This window comes from Ursus maritimus, unplaced genomic scaffold (assembly GCF_017311325.1).
Source record: "Ursus maritimus isolate PB19 unplaced genomic scaffold, ASM1731132v1 scaffold_7, whole genome shotgun sequence".
Taxonomy (NCBI): Eukaryota; Metazoa; Chordata; class Mammalia; order Carnivora; family Ursidae; genus Ursus; species Ursus maritimus.
The window spans coordinates 61764544-61786609 of NW_024426885.1; the positions used below are offsets into that span (position 1 = coordinate 61764544).

At 43.9% G+C, this 22066-nt stretch overlaps 1 protein-coding gene across 2 annotated transcripts in view; it reads right to left on the minus strand.

Moving 5' to 3' along the window:
• The window catches only part of ARID5B (AT-rich interaction domain 5B), a 176170-nt gene that overhangs the window by 10414 nt on the left and 143690 nt on the right, over nucleotides 1–22066 (minus strand). For both annotated transcript variants that reach the window (XM_008695923.2, XM_008695924.2), the window contains one exon: nucleotides 14771–14868. In XM_008695923.2, the coding sequence (XP_008694145.1) occupies nucleotides 14771–14868 (98 nt within the window). The remainder of the gene's footprint in view (nucleotides 1–14770; nucleotides 14869–22066) is intronic.

The following is a 22066-nucleotide window of genomic DNA, read 5'->3' on the forward strand; positions in this document are numbered from 1 at the left end:
AGGCTAAATAATTTGCTTAAGCATCCCACCATTTGTTAGAGATGCCGGACTCCAAAGTTTATATTTTCATTCACGTCAAAATACAGACCAGACACTTAAGATAAAGAGGCTAATGGGAGGCAAGCACAGTGGGGCCGAGAGGCAGCTGTCTTCCTCTGAGCTCTGAAGCCGGCAGGGGATTCCAGAATGAGCTCCGTTTTGGGGTGCCCAACAAAGGAGGGCCCTGGGGAGAAGGAGGGAGGACAGACCACTCAAGCCACAAAAATCAGAGGGCTGAAAAATTCAAGCACTTTAATTATATAACTTTTAAAACAAAGTACATAAAATTGTTCTAAAAAGAGAAACATCAAACAGCTCTAGTTTTAATCTGTTTTCCCTTTGCAACATAGCTCTTGATCTGAAAGGGAAAAATAGCTGATGTAATTAAAAGGGATGGATTGCATTACAATCTCAGTTTCAACTTCAGTGATTAAAGTTTTTATAATGCATTTGGTATGATTAATGACTCACTGTGGGATTAATACAAGACTCAGCCTTAAAAATATGAACTTTAATACAGCAAACATAATTTGTTTTAAATAAGACAAGTTGACTCAATGAAGAAAATGTACTTGGCTTATAAACAACATAAATCTGTTCAAATATTGGGAACCCTAATTATGTTTTAAACTAAGACTTCCAGGCAAAAACTTCTTCGGTTTGGATATCTGTTAGCTACCCTGAAATTGGTTTCTAACCATGCAATCTGGATCCCAGCTCCTTAAACACACACAACTGTTCAGGTTTGTTGGTACAGACGTGCGGACATTTGTGATAATATTTCAACGTTTAATAAAATACCAAGTAAATTATGGGAAAATGAAATCCCAATTTACAACGTATTAGAAACAAAATTCATTTACTGAGCATGCTCGGACAAGGTATGTGCAAGGAGGCGTGAATAATAGTTTCGAGCCCTCCATCTGGCAGTGGGCCAGCCATGAAGATCAACACAGCCCATGGGGAATAGTTATCTTCAGATCCCATTACAAACTGAGTTTAAACATGTTACAGCTGCTAAAACTGGAAACTGTTCTCTCTGTGTAGACTTACTAAAATAATATATGGCCGCCAAATACCTGCTTCCCACTGTAATATTACAGTTAATGTTTATATAATAAAAAGCATAACTAAGCAGAAGACGAGAGAAAAAAGCAATCTTGTTCATACTTGAATTTATCCCGTCTCGTCTGTAAAGTCCCCAACATTACCCCCAATCCCTTTTATCTGCGCAGTTCTGCCAGGGACTTGATTCCCTTTAACGTCGGCAGGTCGGGGATTTTTGTCCGGGAGCAAAAGGCATTGAATATTTTTACGTTTGTACGTTGGAAAAAAAATATTTTAAAGAGACTTTAATGAAAACATGTTTTATTGTTGGGACAGATAGGTTTGTTTTACTTGTGTTTGGTTGCCATGGGAACCCCAGCAGCACTGAAGTCTGGGTATTCCGACGGTGGCTGTTTGTTGGGACCACCCTTGCCCTTGACTTCATTCTCTCACTGAGGGGCCCTCTCTCACCTTGAGGGGCCCTCCTCGCAGAGAAGCACGACAGCGTTACCTCTGGGTGTGGGGAGAGGGTGAGAGGAGGCACAGAACTGGCTGGGGGACACACCCAGCGTGGGCCCCACAGAACCCCTCACCTCCAGCTCTGAGGGTCGGGTGCTGGGCCCACCAGGCCGTCCAGAGGGGTGGGCACTAAGGAGACTTGAATTTCCTCACCCAACTCTGCAGGTTCAAGAAGCAGGGCAACATTTCCATTTCATTCCTTTTTTTTTGTTTTGTTTTCCCCTTTTCTTTCTTTCTTTCTTTCTTTCTTTCTTTCTTTCTCCTTTTTTTCTTCTTCACTCAACTCAGCAGCTGGCTGGCCGACAGCAGTAAAAAATACATTTCACTTTGCTGGTCAAAGGCCTAAAGCCAGAAGCAGGAAATGTGGAATTAAATGTTTCTTGTATCTGGAAAGAGGCATGACTAAGGTAAAACTGAATCCAAACACAAGCCTTGCTTGTTCAAGGCTTCCAGAGGGAGAGTCTATGTGAGCAAGTGAGTGTGTGTGTGTGTGTGTGTGTGTAAAGGTCAATTGGGTGGTTTTTCTCCCCCCCCCCTTCTAAATCACTGAAAGATAATTATAGTGGCTCAGGGAAAAAAGGTTCCCAAAATAAAACAAGAAAGGCAGCAGCTAAAAGGAAACAAGTCGAAATATGACCAGCTAAGCCCTGAAGAACAGGGCACGGTCTCGCCCAGCACACAAACAATCGCTGTTCATATAGTGATTTCCGTTTGGTGCAATTTTCACTGAATGTTTTTTCAGTTATCCTGTCACGGTACAACACAATTACCCCACAGGATATGATCTTATCATTTGATTATTAGAAGTTTTTACAGCGCAAGAGGACGCAAGCTATTATAGGTTTCTGAACATTTAAACGTTTAGCGTACATGGGATACCATTAAAAACAGGTTAGCCAATATTAAGGTCAACATTGCCCAATGCAGGAAGCGGAGGACGTTTGTATTGTATCAAGAATCTAGTATAATGCAACATGCCTGTGCCTCGCGGATGATTATTCCTCAAATATTTGTAGTACAACAAAGATTTAATCAGGTTCTAAACTATACAGATAAAAGCAAAAATGCACCCCAGCCCCCAAGAACTCATTACACAGGAGAAATATTTTCAATGGGCTGCAACTCTAAGAATGTGGGTTGGGTTTTAGGTGGGCCGAAGTAATGGGGAAGAGAAGCAATATATTCATTAGAAAATCCAGAGAGATTTTTACCCCTGATCTACATCTATTCTGGGAATTGAAAGCGAGGTGGATACATGGGCCTTTATTATTATCCAGATTTCACATTTCAGATTAGCAAAATGCTTATTTACGATGCCATTAATGGCTCTGAAATAGGTAAGCCATCATGTATTAAAAAATAACATCTTTCCATAGGCATAAGATTTGTAGCAGCATGAGATTTTATTTTTCCCTAGGAATAATACAAGAATAACATTTTCCACCCCAAAGCAGAAACAGTAGGGGAGCCTTTTGCTATCACCAAGATTCTTATTAAATTCAGTCACTGTGAAAGCAAGATTTTTTTTCCTCCTTCTCCTTCTTTTTCTTTTTTTTAAATAAAGACGACCAAAATCAACCCAAGTTAAAATTAACAAATCAATAGCATTATAACCTTGATTTATTAGCATCTGAGCCACTAAATTATCATCATACGAGAAATTGCGGGTTTGAAAAGATTCCGGCTTTGTTAAATCTCAAGTTAAATAATGGTGTGCCGTCTACTAGGTTTTTAGATCTGCCTCATCTGATATTATGAAAAATTCAATACATTTCTCTACAGCAGAAGTCAGGGGTCAGCAAATCTATTACTGTAATGTAAGTAATCTGGCAACCTGCCAACTCTTTCTCCCTTTTATTATTTTTTTTAAACACCAAGGCAGATAATTTTATATTTACAAATTCTAAAATCCTCCAGGGTCTTGCCTCTCTTTCTCAACAAAACCCGGCAGCCTCATGCTCCAGAACTGTATATGGCACATGTCCTCATCATTTGCATTTCATACAAAAGAAGAAAAGACTCTCCATCTTTATTAGGCAGCTTTCCTCCTCCCCTGCTCATAGGCAGAGGGAAAATAATGTCAAATCTCATCTGAACGAGTAACCACTAATAATCTTCTGTGTTGATTAATGCTTGCATGGAATGACTGAACTTTGGGGCCAAAACATTGAGCAAACAGTGCTTAGAAGGAGAAATGAGAATCCATCTATTTATAGAGCTTCTGCAAAACAATATTATAATATTGTCTAGAACTGATTCAATTTGGAGATTTGGGGAAAGAAGCAGGAAATTTTTAGGGTTCTAGTTGATCCTTGAACACACCCTAGTTACTTTGTAGACACTTTCAGGGCATCAGACCTGTGACAAAGTCTAGGCCCAAAGATCTGCTGGTGCCCTCGGAACAGAATATCTCAGGGGCAGAGGGGAAAAAATGTTGGTGCGCCTGTCAGGGCAAAAATGCTACTGCTATTCTTACACATATTAGGTTTTTTTCACAGTCGTAGAAAAGAAATGATGTATTGGTTCCACTGGGGCTTCGGATCTGATCTGATCCCAAATGAAGTCATTATACCTCCAAGTTGATTCCAGGGTTGATAAATTCTAAGGCTTGGCCAGACATTTCCCTTCTCAGCCAGAAATTGAAAATATAACTTCACTGCGAAGTGTGGGAAGCAATCTTTCACCAAATATGGAGCCAATAGAAGGTATATTTTTCTTTTTTGAAGGTGATGTATGCACACTGGTTAAGGTTTCAAGAATAGAAAGTTTCTAATCTCACATACAGTTCACCTCTCAGGGTTCCAGACCACGACCAAAATGGCAGAAGAGCCTTTGGGTGATAGGCACCGAAACAAAAGTCAAATACACCAATGTGCTACGGCAATGTACACAAAAGTGGGATGTTTCCTCAGTGGGCACAACACTCACTGAGTACAAAAGAAAATTTGTTCCTGTTCTTTCAAAAGCCAAGCTCATCTGAGAAAGATGTGGGCCCTGGGTAAAGATCTCCTTGGTTTTATGGTGTGAGTTTCTGTAAAGCAGAAAAAATAGTGTGCAGAGTGTGAGAAGCAAAATATCAGTAACCAAGAGAGCTGAGAAAGAGGTGTCCAGTATCCTCCTCCAACAGGTGAACAACAATATATGGCCACTTGTCTTCAGAAAAGCTCTTTCTTGGGAAAATTACCTGCCTAGCCCTACCTACTCAAGAGGCAGCAGAAGATGAATAAGAAACTTTTCTGAAGGCACTAATACCGTCGTCTCTTTGCCCCTGAAGTGGTGGGAAAGTTGTTTCTTAGGCCCATGGATGACTCTAACACCTTCCTCTATGGCCCTCAAGTGCCTGTAACACTAAGCAAAGAAAGAAAAATAAAGGGTACAAGGAGCCTGGCCCCAGCAAGATGGCGGCTTAACTCTTATAAAGAATTGTCAACGCGAGAGAGGTAGCTTGAGGATGGCAGGCCCCCTGAACTGAAGTTATGTTGGTCTATGGGGATCTTGGTGAAAAGGTGAGGTGGGAGGGTGGGAAGGGCAACTTCTGGTTGTTCTTATATATTGTTTAGGCGTTAATGATATTAATAGTAGCCACCATGTAGTGCCTATTAATCCCAGACATTCTGTATACCTTAAATTCAACCATTACAAAAAAAGTATATACAGATACATTATTTTATCCTCATCTCATGGATGAGGAAATTGAGATTCAGAGTGAAATAATTGAATGACTAGTCAAAGGCATGCAGCTATTAAGCGCCAAAATTTGAGTTCAAACACAGATCTGCCTGCTTCTCTGAGCTGCCTTCATACCAGCAGGGCAGCGGCACATTTTCACACCTAAAAACACCAACAACGAGGAGATACCGAACTGATCACCCTGGCTGGAGGGAACCCTAAGCTCTTAAGGCACTAAAAAATCAGGGTGAGCATTCTCCTTTTCTCAGAGGCCATTCCACAAAGAGTCAACCCATTACAACAGAAGCAGCCCTATGGTTCAGGCACTCCTCTTACTGAACGCCAGGATAACTACGCCAAGATTCTCTAAAAGGTGGCAACTGTGGTTGGATCAGGTCCAACTTGATGTTGGATGGTAAGAGAAACTCAAGAATCATATCCTCCATGAAGTCCAGCCTGCAGCACTTAATCTTACACTCACACTTGAGGTTCTCACGGCCTCCCCAGCTAGAATGAAACTCCTCAGGGGCTTTACTTCTATGGTGCCTCCTTGCCACTTCTAAGAGGGTCTCGACTGATGTTAGCCCCTTGCCTTTCAACTGAAGACCGCATTGAAGAAAGTTGGGATGGATTTAAGGAAGGCTGACTTTATGCCCCAGGGATGACAATACATGCTCACAGCAGAGGACACAGACCATAGACAGCACCCAGCCCTCCACGCTGCCACCAGCAAGCCTTCCTCTCAAGGAGAAAACAATGACTGACTCAGAATCAAGTTGCATGGATCCATTTCAAGGGCAGATGAACATTATTTCAAGAATAATAGACAAATGTGATTACAGTGTTTTCAACAGAATGAGCACCCCACAGATGGAGGCAGGCAGTGTCCGTGATGTAAAAACAGGCAAACAACTGCTGCATTGAAGTCCCACGTCTGTGCGATACCACAGGTTACAGAGCTGCTGAAATGTTCAACAATGGCCCCAAACGTTTATTATTTTGATCGAACTTTGTAATAACTTGGGTAAAACCAAAATGTTCCAAGAGGTTTTCAGTGGAAGAGTTAAGGATATATTTTAATGGTAAACAATTACATTCTTCTATCATCTGATACTTTTTTTCTCTCTTTTTTGGAAACAGGCTCTCTGAATTTTCAATAGTTCCTTTGTGAAGGCATCTGTTACTCACGTAATTGAAAAGATGTTTGTGCAGTGGCATGCTTGAGACTACAGTTATTTAATCTTAATGATAAAGCCCCGAGGACAGAAAATCATAAGTAGAAACCTCTTGTTATTTATCAAAAAGAAAAGGGGCTAAGACACCGAATCTATTCTCAAATTTAAATTCATGCTTGATGAAAACTATCAATAAAACATTGGACCTGCAAAGTTTCTTAAATACTATAGCCAGGTTCAAAGGGGTGAGTAGGGAGGAGGTAGGGAGAAAACAAAAATGAGACAATAAAGGAGCCTGACAAAGAAAAACTGCTGTTTGGCAAGCTTTTTTTTTTTTTTTTTTTTTTTGGGTCAAACAAAGAACTTGCTGTAGTTTACAGCATGACACACACACTTGATTAGTTTGTGCCCGAGGGTGTTTTTACACTCTAGAGTGTAAACTCCAATGTCTATTAATTACGACTTGCATTTAGAGGCAAATTTAAGAATTTTTAAATAGAGACTTTTTCAAAGGCTGTTGTTTATTTTTTTTAAAACAGAAACCAGTTTTTCTACTCCAGGGCCTGGCGAGGGCTTTGTTTTCCTTTTTAAAAGTTTCTTGAAATATCCAGGCATTGGAAAGGTATCAGAGCATTTAAAGCACGCTGAGTGATACAGAGGGAGGCTTTTGCTTATGAAGTTATCTGACTGTCCTTTTGGGAGAAATTCTGCAGGTCTCCAAGAACAAGCCTGGTGGGGTGTAGATGGAAGAGTGGTGGCCATGCCTCAGCCTGGCTCAGTCTCGGCACCTTGTTCGATTTCCCTGGGCTGCTGGCTGTGGGTAAGAGCCAGGAGGCCTGCTGCGGGTTTGGGGAAAAGGTTGATGAGAGGGCGTGCGTGGCAGTGCTGCAGAGATGTTCCTCGCTGTGCCCACTGGCCAGGGCCCCCATCACCGAGGCAGTGTTTAGAAAGGAGCTGCAAGTCCATAGACCAGTCAACCCCACCATGGGTGCCCATGGGTGAGGATGGGGCACGGTCTACTCATTGGACTTTGGGGTAAGACAGGCAATAGACACTGAGAAGATAAACTGTAATACCTGCCTTGGGTGTATCCAGTTTGGAAATTCAGCCTGAGTATTCACCTGACAGTTTCTTCTACCACCTTATTCCCTACCTCTTGACACACATTTCCTAGAGGAAACTGTCCTTTTTTGTTTGGATTTCACTTAATTCACTCAACCCCTAATTCCTGAGTCCCTGATATGTTCATGATGCTGTCCTGGGTGCCCTGGGGAGACTCTGGGAAAGCAAGAGCCCATGATCTTTGCCTTCAAAATTAGTATCTTCACCAGTCTCCAATTCTACACCTGAACATTTTAGGCAATAGATGATGATCTCTCAAGTTATAACCTAACTCTTTAAGATCCAGTTCAAATTCTAGATCCTCCTGGAAGACTTTGCTCATTCCAGCTGAAAACTCGCTCTTCTTTTTTGATCCCTGTTGACTTGTTATTTGTATCAATTACTTACTCACCTGAGGTTTCTTATAGCCTTAAATATCTAACACTCTTTCATCTATGTATGGACTATGAGTCGGATCGTATGATAAGTTAGGTAAGCCAAGGATCACAGCACCTTCTGGTTCTAGTGAGTCGGTAGCAATGGCCTGGGGGCGCCATGCTGAGAGGAGTTCTGAAGCTGAGCTCAGGCTCATGGAAGGCAGTATTGTGCTCCCTTTGCGATCTGCCATGAATGTGGTAGCATGGGCACCTCCTCATTGTTTGCCAGCCCTATTCCAGACTCTCTGGTTCATGCGTTTTCATGATCTCAGAGGGCGCTGTGCACGTGGTAGACTTTCAAAAAAAACCCCATTGGCTCTTGAGGGCAGCAGCGAAGGAAAAAGGCAGTCACTCAAATGGCAAATCTATCCTACCCCAGAGAAAGAAACCAGCCACCAGGAGAGGGCCTCTTACCAATTTCAAATGCAATCTTAGGCTATGTCGACAGACTGGTACCGCTACATATAGAAGTACTATATGCCACCCCTGGAATCGCTCTGGGAATTCTGAGTGACAAGACTGGAGGCATCTACATGACAGCAGGCCAAGCTGGTGAAAATCCACAAATCATGCTCTGAGGCTTGGCTGAATGGAAGAGGAGCACTTGAAGCGAGAGAGGAGCCAAGGGAGGCCCATCACCAAGGGTATGGCATGTGCAGAAAGAGTCAGCCTCAGCAGGCACGGTTGAATGAAGGGGAAGCCACAGAAGGTGTCTCACTCAGCACGTGGCAGAGTGGTTAGATGAAAAGCACCTTCAATGGTGGCTCTTCCTTCTCGCCCCCCAACCACAGGGCATTTGCACAGAGACTGGATTAGCCCAGTGCCAAAGAAGGTTCAGTCCTCACAGAACTTGGCAGCCTATAGGCTACCTTTGCCCTGGGGTGTGTTTAGTTTAACTTACATAAAATATTTTCAGAAATACTGGATCTAGTATTTGTAAGTCAGGTGACTTCACATAAAAGTTATCAAGAAAACATGGAAGGTCCGACAGTACTGAGACTCCATCTGCCCAGGCAAGGGTGTTGGCTGATCCCACTGGGCTCTCTGGCGTGGGCTGTGTGTGCCAGCTTCCTACTCTCCTACCTGCACCCACTATGCCACTTCCCCCATAAACACCTGAGTCTGTGACCAGTGGTGTGGAGCCATGCTTCTTCAGCGACCTGACAGGAAGGACTAGATTTCTACATTTCCTGTCTGTTGCCAACTGACACTTCTATAAAATTCATAATTCGTGAAAATGAATTAGTAGACAAATGAAATTTAAAGCAAGGCACATAAAATATAAGCCCCAATGTTTTATTAGTTTCAATGGACATAAAATGATTCTGGCAAAAACGTAAGTATAGCAATGCTCATTTGCAACTGTTCCGCTCGCAAGAGCACAGACAGGCCAGAAAGCCTCATTTGAGGAACCCTGGTCTAGAGGATGACTAAGGACCTCTCAGATCTCAAATGCTGAGATCTTGCCCGTGTCTTTCTGAATTGGGTCTTGACTAACTTCAAGGGTATCAAAATGAGCAAGAAGACATCACATCGTGTCCTGGACATAAAGAGAACTGTAAGTCACCTAACTTTCCCCCCTTGACTTTTTTTCTCACAACATGATTAGCTGCGTTCCTTAGAACTTGATATCTTTTTGGCATTTACCTTAGAGCGCATATTTATCTTACTCAAAACGTGACCCTCCCACGCTCTGCCTTCTGCCTTCACAGGAGAAACGCAAGACGTTCAGCTGACTGTCACTTGGGTCCCGCCTGGATGCATCCGGCTTGGTCTGGCTCACCCCAAGTCACGGCAAAGGAAGGCACCCCAGCCCCGTGGCAGGACAGTCTTGCCAGGGGAATGCTCATGGGAAAAGCGAAAGGTGAGAATTTGAAATTGGGCATTACGTATGTAAGAAGATGAAGCCTCATTGTTCATTTCCCCCATAAACAAATACGTTTGTTTATGATCTTGATTTTCTAAATACTCAGAAAAGCACGTCATGAAGTCCTTTTGCCTTAATGTTCCTTTTTCCATCCTTTATAACAACTTCATGCACTCCTCAGACACACGCCATGCAATTTGTTCAGGAAAATTCAAACCAGTAGTCTGGTATTCTGTGTGAAGACTCTTTTTTGCCTCTTGCATGTGCTCAAGAAACATTTTTCTAAAGAAGAAAACAAATCTGCACATGAAAGCAAAGTCTTTAGAGTGAATTACTATTCCAGAAAATCAAGCTAAGAGAATTCCATAAACATAACCGTTTCCCTTTTTCTATTCCTTTACTCAGAAAGGTGACTCGGGACACCTTAAATGGAGAGTCAGACAAGACAGAAAATGTTCTACGTAGAAGGGTCCAGCCCAGCCAGAGGTGGGCATTTTTCTCTGCGTTACGACCTGTAGTAACTTCACTAGAAATCCCTAGCAAGAAGGGTCCAGAATAAGCACACTTCATGAGACACATCCACACAGCAACAGTCTCGCGACGGGGAAACATTAATGCTTTTTATATTGGTGATCAGCTGTTAACGTGAGCAATTAAGTACAGTACTAATGGACTATGGCCAGGAGCCTGGTACTAATATTAAAAACTGACAGAGATGAATAGGTTTGGAAGCAAAACCAGGCTGACAAAGACATTTTTATGAAGTGCTTGGACCTATTTGATTTAAACCAATCAGAGGCAAGTTCGGACGAGTCAGGCCATCAGTGACAATGACGCATTCACAGGCATTGTACCATTTCTGCTGTGCCTTAAATAAAAACACCCATTGATTCTTTTCAACAACCCACACTTTCATTATTACACTCATTAATAAACCAAAAGTGCCCAACTAATACACACGTAATATTTACTGAGGAACCGGCTACTTTTTTCTTGTTGGAAAATGAAAACATTTACTGGAAACATGAACCGCACTACATGAAAAATATATCAGCGGATAAAGCATAGTAGATCACTCATTTCTTCTTCATCTTCTAGGCAAGCAAAGCTGGTGGTAGGGAAATAGGAAAAGGACCGTGTCTACATATTGGGGTGAAAAGAAGGAGACGAGATGACTGGTTGCACAGGACGAGCTCGGTCATTCTGATCTGATGAGCAAGGTTTGAAAACATGTCCACGGGCATCTCCAGACTAGAGGTTTGCCCACAACATCCTGATCTTTTTCGTCTTCTTGAACCTTCTTGAAAACGGTGGCCCTTCACCAATCTAGTCCTGTCTGTTTTGTGTTAGCGTAGCCTGTAACTAGCAAGAAGGAATGAAATTCTGCCAAGTCCCTAGGCACAGTTTTAGCCAAGAGCTTCAGCCTTGGCTGAAACAGCAGAGCTGTTTCTCGTCCCTGGGATGAGCTGATGTCCTCTGCCCTTCTCTGGTAGAACCATTAAAGAGAAGTAGGACATAAGACAGCTGGAACAGTTGTCCCCAGACTTTTCTCCCGACCACAACACACAGGAGCAAGGGTGATTCCCTTCAGATCATGACTGACTCAAAATGATTGAGACTGGTAGAGTTGTAAGTGGAGTGACACTTTTTTTTTTTTTAAAGATTTTATTTATTTACTTGAGAGAGAGAGAGCATGAGCAGGGGAAGGAAGAGGATGAGGGAGAAGCAGACTTCCTGCTGAGCAGGGAGCCTGATGTGGGTCTCGATCCCAGGACCCTGGGGTCATGACCTGAGCTGGAGGCAGAAACTTCAAGGACTGAGCCATGCAGGTGCCCCCTGGAGTCTCATTTTTTTTTTTTAAAGTCAATTATCTGCAAATTTTAGTACTTCCCTATTACTAACTACTAACTACTCAAGGCACCCCTTGTATCTGATCAGAACAATGGGAAAGGGGCCTAGATGGTGAAAGGATATACGAGGAAGGATGAAGGACCTTGCTACTTGCCCCTGGGACAGCTGTGCTCTAACCTGGGTTTCTGGCTCTGTGCAGGGATTTCCAAATTGGGGGTCCCACTTGGCAGTTGACTGTTGTCTCAGCCCCAAATCTACTCTTCTGTGCTCTGCTTAGTGATGCCGGGATTGGGATTCTGCAGAATACATGTCTCTTTGGTCAGCTGTCTTCCTTTTGGGGTCCTGCAAACGGGGCCCTAGCAGGCCAGGGGAGGGGAGGAAGGACTCCTTCTTTCTATTTTGCTTGCTGTTCATTTTAGGGCCAGCCCAAAAGTAATTTAGCAGCAGCAGCTGGTTCCAGCCTCTAGCTTCTGTCAACAATCCCAGAACAGTTTCATGGCATTTGCTCTGAGGTCCAGCACCAGCCAGGGAGCACTGCCTCCTCAGGTCTGAGCCTAGCTCTGCGGGGCTCCACCTCTGAGCTCAGTAACGACCAGCATTGGTTGGGATCCTCTCCCCGGGAGGGATCTGAACCCCAGCTCTGTGGGACATACTCTCTAAACTTCTGGGTGGCAACACCCTAACCCCCTTTCTCCTATTCTCTTGACTCTAGGAAACCTGTGGTTATTTCCTCCATATTAACGTTGTGCTTTACAACTTTTGTTTCAGTAATTCCCTATAGTGGATTCTTTTTGTTGAATACCAGGTGTGGTTTTTATTTTCCTTACTGGATCCTGAATGATACACACAGTCCCAAAAAATGCTAGATTTAGCAGAGTGGGTGACATAGCTTTTCAAAAAATTTAATCCAGTGGGAGACCAAACCTTTATGAAATATTGCTTTATGTACAAGAATGAGGAGAGAAGAGACATTTTTAAAGAAACTTAGATATGTTTCTTAGTAGCCAAAGTTTGAGGTATCTCTACTAGAATTTTCCATGTTGACTGACTGAAGCATCTGGGATCCTACTACTCCAGATAAGGTAAATCATGAAACAAAGTACACAGTCTTCACAAGAATATATCCTGGTATTTCATTTAAGATTGAGGCTATTTTTATCCACATAACTGCTTGAGTTAATTACATACACACACACACACACACACACACACACACACTCACTCACTCTATTAGATCCAATCCTTTTTCCATCCCAAACCCAATCTGTTTTTTTTGACCATGTGATGCTCCGTAATACATTTGATTAATTTTCATTCTTTAACTGGGCGAGCTAGCTAACAGTTGAGGTACGCTCTTTTTGCAAATTTTAATGGCTATCTGGTCCTTGAAGTTTGATGGTTCGGGTATTGGGAACATTTGAAGATGGAGGTACGGTGGGTTCACTATCAGAATAGAAGCCCTTTGAAAACACAGGCAGTGTTTCTAATGAAAACGTTCTGATCAAAGCCTTGACTCAGAAGTCAACACCAAGCTGCACGTGTTCCCTTCAGCTCTCTTTACACAGCACTCACCCGACGTACCGATGCTATTCTGTACTAGGATGTCAGCAGTGCCCCTGTTATGTCCAGTGAGAAGGTACGTTTTTGTTTTAAATACTGACAGAGATGACACTCACATTTGAAAAACGGAGGTCGTACACTGAAAACAATGCTAGGAAGAGTAATAATTCAAAGTCCGGTTACCAATTTTTAAAAATCCTTGCGGATCGTTACCCCGACAAGGAAGGCAATCTCTTGGGACTACTTTGTGGGGATTTTTCATGGGCTACTAAGCCCAATCTAGTTTCCTACGATTATACCTACAAAAACATTCTACGCGTCATCGAGTGGCTGTGCCGAAAGAGGCCCTCCGCACAAAGCAACGCAGAAAAAACCAGAACTGAACTTAGCAAACTATGACGAAGAGGTGATCCACTGGAGAGATTAGCGGGAGACACACGTGGAGGATCCAGAGGCGGGGGCTGAGCATCTGGGCTGAAGCTGGAACAGTGACGGACTTGTAAAGAGCTGCCATCACACTGAGCACTTCGGCCTTACCCTTCCAACTAGCAAGCTAACTGGCCTGTTTGTTCAGCTGTGTCTTGACTTCATCCCATCCATGACCGTTATTAAAACACACACACACACACACACACACACACACACCCCTCTGCTTGGATCTTCCAAGCTCTGATTTTGAAACCAGGTTGCTGAGTCAGTCGACATGTCGGCAGGGAGATGCCAGGGATAAAGAAGCTGGCGCGACCCTAGCAAACGGAGGGCCTGGAAGCACGGAGCTAGGGCAGCGCATGAATTTGCAGACAGGCCTGCCCTGCTGTGGGCAACCACAGTCCTAATGCAAAGAGGAAACGCTCCTGTGGAGACAACCTTCATTGCAGCTAACGCGGCCTTACCCCTCGACTGCTTGATCATCACCCTCTGAGAGAAGCTGCCAGTGGTAGGAAACGCACCCATGCAAAGCTTGGCAAGAAAGGATTTTCTCAGTCAAAAGCATCGGCGTATTAGAAAAAATACCAAGATCGGGGGGGGGGGGGAAACCAATGGATCTTATCTGGGGCCAATTTTCTTAGTAAAGAAACGCTTACTTTTCAATATGCATACATTCAACATGAAAACCTTTCAATGACAATACAGTTACGTGGCAAACCCATAGCAACACTGCTGACTTAGGATTTCCAGAAGCTGAAGGTTCTCACCGTGGATGAACCTACGGAGAACGTACTGAGTAATCTAGGCTTGTGGGGAAAAAATAAAAACGTATTGTCAAATAGGTGGTCACAGGATAAAACCAAAGTAAAAGAACATCTAATTTTAGCCCCTGTAACCTGAGAAAGCCACGCCCCCTAAAAAAATCACAAGGCTGTAAGCAAGGTAAAATGCCAGAGGATAATTTCTATTTCCAGAAAGGTCCTTTAGGCTTCCCCTTATCTTATCCTTCACCAGAAGCTTCTTCCAATGAACACACTTTTAATTAAGCAAGGACTTTCCAAGAAAGGGCTTCTTACCTTTCATAATGCCTGCGGGTACAAGTGGCGGCACTGGTGCTCCCGGGATTACCGCCTAGTTCATCATAAATATGTTTCCATTGGCGGCGGGCTGTTATCTGAAAAGATGGCAATGGGAAATTCAATCTTGCATCGTAAGAGATTCACAGTGCCAGGATTCAATACATATGCAACAGGCAGAAGAGGACAGCCTGTTCTGGAAACCCAGAGACAGAGAAGTCCAAATGAGTATACGGGGAGACTCGGGGTTTCACAGGGGGATCGCACTCATGGGACTTTTCTTTACAATAAACATGGAATTCTGCTTTGGGTTCTATATTGTGTCACTCTTAGAGCATTTCCTCTAAGGCATCTCCCTGGATATTTTATGTAGCCATTTCCCCCGGAGGACCCAAACTCATACTCTGATCCTTTAGGTCATGTGATAAAGCATCCAAATAAAATAAGATTTCGGCTAAAGTATCAGTTCAAATCAATCAGAATGAACACTGGTTGCTTAAGGGGCGGGGAAATGGGCGGCCAAGGATATAGGAAAAGAGAGAGGCTTTTCACCAAACTTGCTTTTGTATCTTCTGATTTTTAACCTGTGTGCTGTGTTGACCACTTCAAACACTAAATAAAATGACTACATAAATTAATTCAATTGATCAAATCGCTTATGGAATTTGCAGTCATCTCCGGCTATATTTTTACTCCAGCTCCTCTAACCGCCAAAACAAAACCCAAATCTGAAACTGTGTATGTTGCAACCTGTTTATTTTTATTCCCTTAGGTCAGGAAAACGGGCTATCTATCCAATGTTACCAAAACAAATTCCAAAGCGGAAACACAAGCTCTATCTACTGGGTTGCTGGGTGAAAAGAACCCGGCAGCTTGCAATCTACCGAATGGCGTAGTATGGTCCTGTTTAATTTCTTTCTTTAATTTTATTTTTGTACATAAATTAAGATTTTACAAAATAACAGATGCATGATCTGGCAAATGATTAATCTGGGGAAACCACGTCATTTACTACATCCGAGCAAGTCGAGTATTTCCTTGAAAAGAGGAGACAGAGCACATTCTGAGGTCCTTGTGAACGTTTCTGAACAGTTACAGGAAAACTCTGTTATTGGAATGTGCAGGGGGCAGGGCATGGCAGAGGGGCCCGTGGCCGTGGCTACAATCTGAGCCCGGGGCTTCTTTTGAAATATACCCGCAGCTCTGCCAGCCGAGTTCACTTAGGGGCTAAAGGCAGCAAGCCGAGGAAAAAAAAAAAATCTCAACTCACAAACAGGGGCTCTGTCACTGTAATCTAAGGAGGAGGGGAGGGGCGGTTAAATATTATAGCGTAAATGGCACCTTTTCCATTTCAAGTAAAAGCCCTTTTATTTCTATAAACCCTTCTCGACCCCGAGACAATGGGAGGTTTGCATTGTTCAATTTCGCATGAAGCATTCTTGAACCAATGTGTTTCCGTAGTTCTCTCTAGACAGAACCACCTCTTGCATCTCCTGGCAGGTACGACTAAAAATAAAATCTTCCTTTATTTATAGCTTGGTCTAGATGATAATAAATGGTTTCAAGCCCCTTTCAAAACACTCAAAATACATATTTTAGTAATTATTTTATATTTAATTACGATCTCCCTCCAATCTTTTAAATAATACACTTTCAGGCTGGTCTGTTCAAGATCCGTGTAAAGGAAGAAGCGAAACTGGACCCCCTCCCGTGTGTCTCTGTTATTCCTCAAAGTCCTTAGAACGCCGAGGCCCCTGGGAACACACCTCCGTATTTCCCTCCCTCAGATGAGCTGTGTGGGCCCTGGGGAGCCCAGCAGGGCCAGAAAACAGCCTAAGTATGTCCCTGCACACACTTCAGAGGAAACCATCACTCTTGTCATCCTTGTATCTCTTCTGTGCACTGTTTCACATTTTATGAAGTATTTTCACATGCATGATATCATTTCATCCTCCCATCAGCCTGTGAGGTAGATGGTAGGATTCTCATCACAGAGGAAGGAAGGAAGACACAGAGAGGTCACACAACTTGTCCAAGGACACACAGCAGTAGAATGGCCATGTCAGGACTCACACCAATGTCTTATGATCCCAAGAGCAGACTTTCTTTTCACTACATCAAAACAGCCTCTCCATCAGAATGAGCTGGTGAACAGTTCACGTGTGTAGCAGGGTGCTAAGACAGACTCTAGGGACCTTTGCTCCATGGGAGGCAGAGGACTGTGGAGATCACAGCTTCTGCTACGAGGCCTCGACTTTGAGCTGTGGGTCTCTTACTAGGGGAGAAATAGCACAACCACGAGGTCAGCAAGAATCCAAGGGGATGGGTTAGGTTAACAGTGCTCTGAGATTTTATTCTCACCCGGTAAAACTATGGCTCCTTCTACCCTGACCGCGGGTGTATACAGTTAGAACAGACGTTCTCTATTATGTTCACCACTGAATCATAGATATACCTCAGTTATATTGGAATCCATCCATTCACTCAACCATTCATTCACCAAACATTTCTTGAACATCTCCCATTTGTTGGGTGCTATGCTAGCATCTGGGATGCAACAACGAAAACCAGACCCAACACCGAACATGACCACATCCGTGTGTGTGTGTGTGTGTGTGTGTGTGTTGGGGGGAGGGATACTAAGCATAAACAAGGGACCACACAGATAAACAAAATAATATAGGTGTGAAAAACGTAATGAACGAGAGACCACTGATGGCGGGATAGTTAATGTGTGGAAACTGACCAGGCCCCCCTCTTATACCCGTCATCTAGACTAGGGGGTAGTACCCTGTTCAACACTCGCCTATCACAGAAATGACAAACCTCTTTAAGAATAAATAATGAATTATCAAAAGGAGGAAAAAAGTCTTCCTTACACTAGGACTGAAACTGTGGCAGCAGGGGGCCAGCGTCAAGGGCCACTTGGCATTCGTAAGCCACGTGCAGCTGGCTAGTGGTCTGCGTTAGCCCCTGCTAGTGGCTTCTGGTGTTTCAATACAGTTTTTACCAGGGAGAGTCCATCTGGAGCAAAGACAAGGGCTGGGCCTTCCAGGAAGGGGTCCCTGTTTACCGAGCTTCCACCGGCCGGCCTGGATGAATCAGGCCATTTTGAGATATTTTCTTTCCACAGGAAAGTCATAAAATGTGCTCTTTCCAACTGCTAAATGCTTTTATGCTTTTAAGTACACCGTCCTCCTGGGTACACATCTCCATTTTTTGTGTCCAGATGCGCTCTTAATTCAAACGCTGTCCACGGGCTTTAAAGCGAGAAGTGCCTAAATCCTCCCGTTGTCCAAACCCACGGTGGGTCCCAGGGCCCTGTCAGGAGAGGAGAGGAGGCGAGAACTCCTCCTGGCCCAGCGACGGGGCGTCACGCTCCCAGCTGTACAAAGGTGCCTCCTGCACTAGTGTGGGTTCCTCAGGCCGAAGTATGCATTTGCTTCGGGTTGTATTCTGTGTGTTATCTCTAAAACCCCACTGGGGCAAAGCCAATGTCTGCCTCTCAGTATCTAGCCCCCGGTTCCACTCAGCTGGAAAGTCTGATCTAGCCATGGGGTGAGTTGGACTAGCTCTTCAGTGAAGCTGGGGTCTCCTGGTCATGGTCCCATTTCAACCTGACCTTCTATTATTTTAGGTTTTTAAGGATACAGAGAACTTCTGGCTCTTTGTTTCCTAAAGAAAATGGCCAAACTCATTCAAGCAATGATTTCTCTTGGATTGTGCTTCCCTTGTCAACTGCTGCTCGGTCCCTGCTTAGATGATAGGGATTCCTGACATCAGTCATTGTCTACTGGCTGCCATCGGAGGGCACTGGCCAGGTACAGAGGCGTGGAGGGGGAAGGTGGAGGATGGAGGGTTGAGGGTGGGGAGATATCATGGAAAGAAAGAGAAGTTTCTACTTTCCAGGGTTCATAATTTCGCAGGAAGCATAACCCCATCCGATTGACCATGAAGCAAGATGACAAACGGAGCCGACCGCACCCGAGTAAAGCAAACCAATCTGGGTGCGTGGAGACTTCATCTCACCTCGAAGAGACGCGGCAGTTACTTCTTTCCCTGGTGTGGGTAAGACCCAAGAAACTGTGAAAAGCACTGTATGCCTATTATGTTCACGTATGTTCACTGCTTCTAAATATAGTGGTTTTCAAATGGCTCTTTAGAACCCAAGGTGTTTTAGAGGTAACCTGAAACTCACCCTCCACACGTCTGCCAAGAAAGCAGGTCCAGTGGGTGGGAAAGGAATCTGTCCCATCTATAGCTTACTTGAGGAACAAATCCTGTTACTTAAAAAAAAAAAAAAAAAAAAAAAAAAGCTCCAAGGCCATGGCTTGGGTTAAAATCATTTCCCAATTTTTTTTTTTTTTTACCTTCGAGGTTGCAGGGATGAAATAATGTTGGAATTTTTGTGGCCTGGTTAGGAAACAGCAATCCGAAATCTTGCAGGACTTGAGTGCATCCATGGCTTAAGAATGCAGCAGATGTGAAGTCAAAAGGAACATTTGCCTGCATGTAGCGCTGCCTGGGCTGCTCTGAGAAACAGCCTCTTTCTCGGGACACCTTGAGGGCGGACTGAATTCAAGGAAGATGACTTTTTTTTCCTGGTAGTACTCCAGGAACTGGAGCCTTTCAAAACTACATGACATCATCCTTGGCCTGGAGAATTCTGAATTAAGCAAGAGGCTTTGTCCGTCCAGAGTACTAGGGTTAGATTCAGAGGATGTCTTGAAATGATGTCAAAGCCAGAATCTGGTGTCAAAGCCTAATCCTTCCAGCAAGAAGACATGTGACTTCTTCCTCCAGATCAGAAATAATGGTTCTGTCTCACCCGTGGGCAGAGACGGAGCTGCTAACTGGCATTCTTAGAAGGCACCGCTTGCACGGTCCTCTGCCTCTAGGATAAGATTTTCTCAAGACCCACTTCCCTACTCTCCCTTCTCCCCAGATCTTGCCTCTGGCTCACCCTCACATGGTTAGCCAAATGGAAATCACCTTAGCACACCATCCTCCACACGCCGCATCCTGGTAATACCCAAGCTACTCTTCGAGCTTTAATTGTTTCACCAGACCCTGAAATGAAGACCTCTTTTGCTCCTCAGGGCAGCTGTCTCCAGCTCTGCCCCCTCAACTGTAGGTGACCCTGCTCTAAAATGTTTGGGAGGAGAAGCGGGGTATACGATTGTAAAGGAAGGTTTCTCGCTGCCAGCCAATCAAAATGCCAGGATATTGTTTTTTAGGGAATCAAACCCATTCAATACATTTACGATCTCTAAACCTAAGGATGCAGAGACACAAAATTCATTTCCAGCAAAGGCAGAGGAGGCCAAGAGAACTGAATATAGCCATTAGTCAATGCTTATAAAGGCTTAAAATAAAACTTCTGCTCCTCTCTCTCTCTTTTTTTTTTTAATTCAATTTGAGGGTTGTGAAGGACTGCAATGAAATAATCCATAATCCGCAATTCAAACCAGAAGGTTTGGAATAGTTTATAACCACAAACAAAAACAAGCCAATTAAGATGGCCTCTTTTTATAACCAGAAGGGATTCCAGAGAGATGTCTTTATCCAATCACAAGTTAACAGCAGAGGAGATACATCTACAAATTTTAAACTTGCAATTTTTTACTATTACTGAATGTTTACATCATGCAGACTTCTTGACCCAACTCCTAAGTTCACACATTTTTCTCAAGAATCAGATAAAATCTCAGCTAGTAGTTAGTGTGTCGGGTAAGGCTCAGGGAAGGTACAGAGAACCTACTGAAAGATGCTACTGAGGAAGGTAGGCTATTAGAGGCTTTCCCAAAATATCCCCCAACTAGGGAGAAAGCATGGTGGATACAGAAGAGACTGCTGGGGGTGGAAGACACACGGGATGGTCATTTCTGTATCTCTTTCTTTCCAGTGTTGCTGTGGAGGTTGTGGCAGTTGTGCATAAAGTTCTCAGTGAGTCAGAATCAGCAGAAGTCCCAGATGACCCCTTGCAACTCATCTCACCTCAGTGGACCTCAGTTTCCTCATTTGTAAAATGAGGGTATGGCCCGGAGCAGGGCAAGTATCTTTCTCCGCACCAAGGCCAATTTGCAAAACACAAAAAGGTTTGGATGCTACGCTTTCCCTCATCCAAAATGAAAATGGCTTATCGGGTCCTGACTTAGCTGGATTACCACTTTACCAAATGGAAAAACCTTCGCTGGAAACTTTGTGCTGCTCTGCAGCCAAAGCAGTGGTAATATTCTGGCAGGCTTCTTTAGCAATGGCGTGAAGACAACTTTCTAATCTCTGATGCTTGACTTAGATGGGGCCACATCGTGAAGCGAAGAGCCACAGGGCCAGTAGGTGAAGCGGGAATAGTCACTGTTACCATTAGCTTTGAATTAACATCACCCGAGTGCTTGTAAAAAAGGATTCTCAGGTTCTTAGGCCCAGGGCCCACCGCAGAGTTAATGTCTCAGTGGGGAGGTCTAGACAGCTCCGTATACTTTAAAGTTCCCCTTTGAAAATCTGAGCCCTAGTTCTTGAGTGGCCTTTGGGAACCACGGATCTAGAAGATTCCAAGATCTCTTTTGAGCTCTAATGACAAGTCTACACTTGCTTCTGCTATCAGATAATCTGACAGATAAATGTCTTTCAATAACACAGCGATGACAACGTAAGTCCTCAGACAGGATCTTATTCATACATCTGCTGGACTGACTTCAGAACGGAGTTCTCACTGAACATCTCATTTCATTTATTGGTCAATATATACCAACAGAAACATGTGTTCTGTACTTGGGGGATTCAAAAGCTTCAACATAGCATGGGAGTCGCCAAACGCAGGGCCTACAGGGACAGCAAGGTAGTAGGAAGCATTAGAAGAAAAATAAAAAAGAAAGGAAGGAGAGAAGGAAAAGAGGGGGAAAGGGAGGAAGGAAGGAGAAATCTTACCAACCGGCTTCATCTAGTTTATGACCCCGGAAGTAGATTTTATAGTTAACAAGGCTAAGGAGATTTGCTGTCTCAGAGGAGATGAAAAAATTGGGGGTGAAGAATGGCAGGGGCCCCATGAACAATGAGGGAGTTGATGGGTAAATAGAGAGAGAAGGGGGGAAGGAGCAATTCCAGAGGTTGCCAGTCCTCTTTGTGGCTCGGCTGAAGAGGCTTGCAGCTCAGACATAACCAGATGCGAGGCAGATGCTGATCCCATCTCCCAGATGCCGATCCGGTCTCCAGATGCACCCCCCAGCCTCTCTCTATGGGCTCCACGTACACACGCAGTGAAGGCGGAACGAGGGGCCAAACAGAACCCTTAGC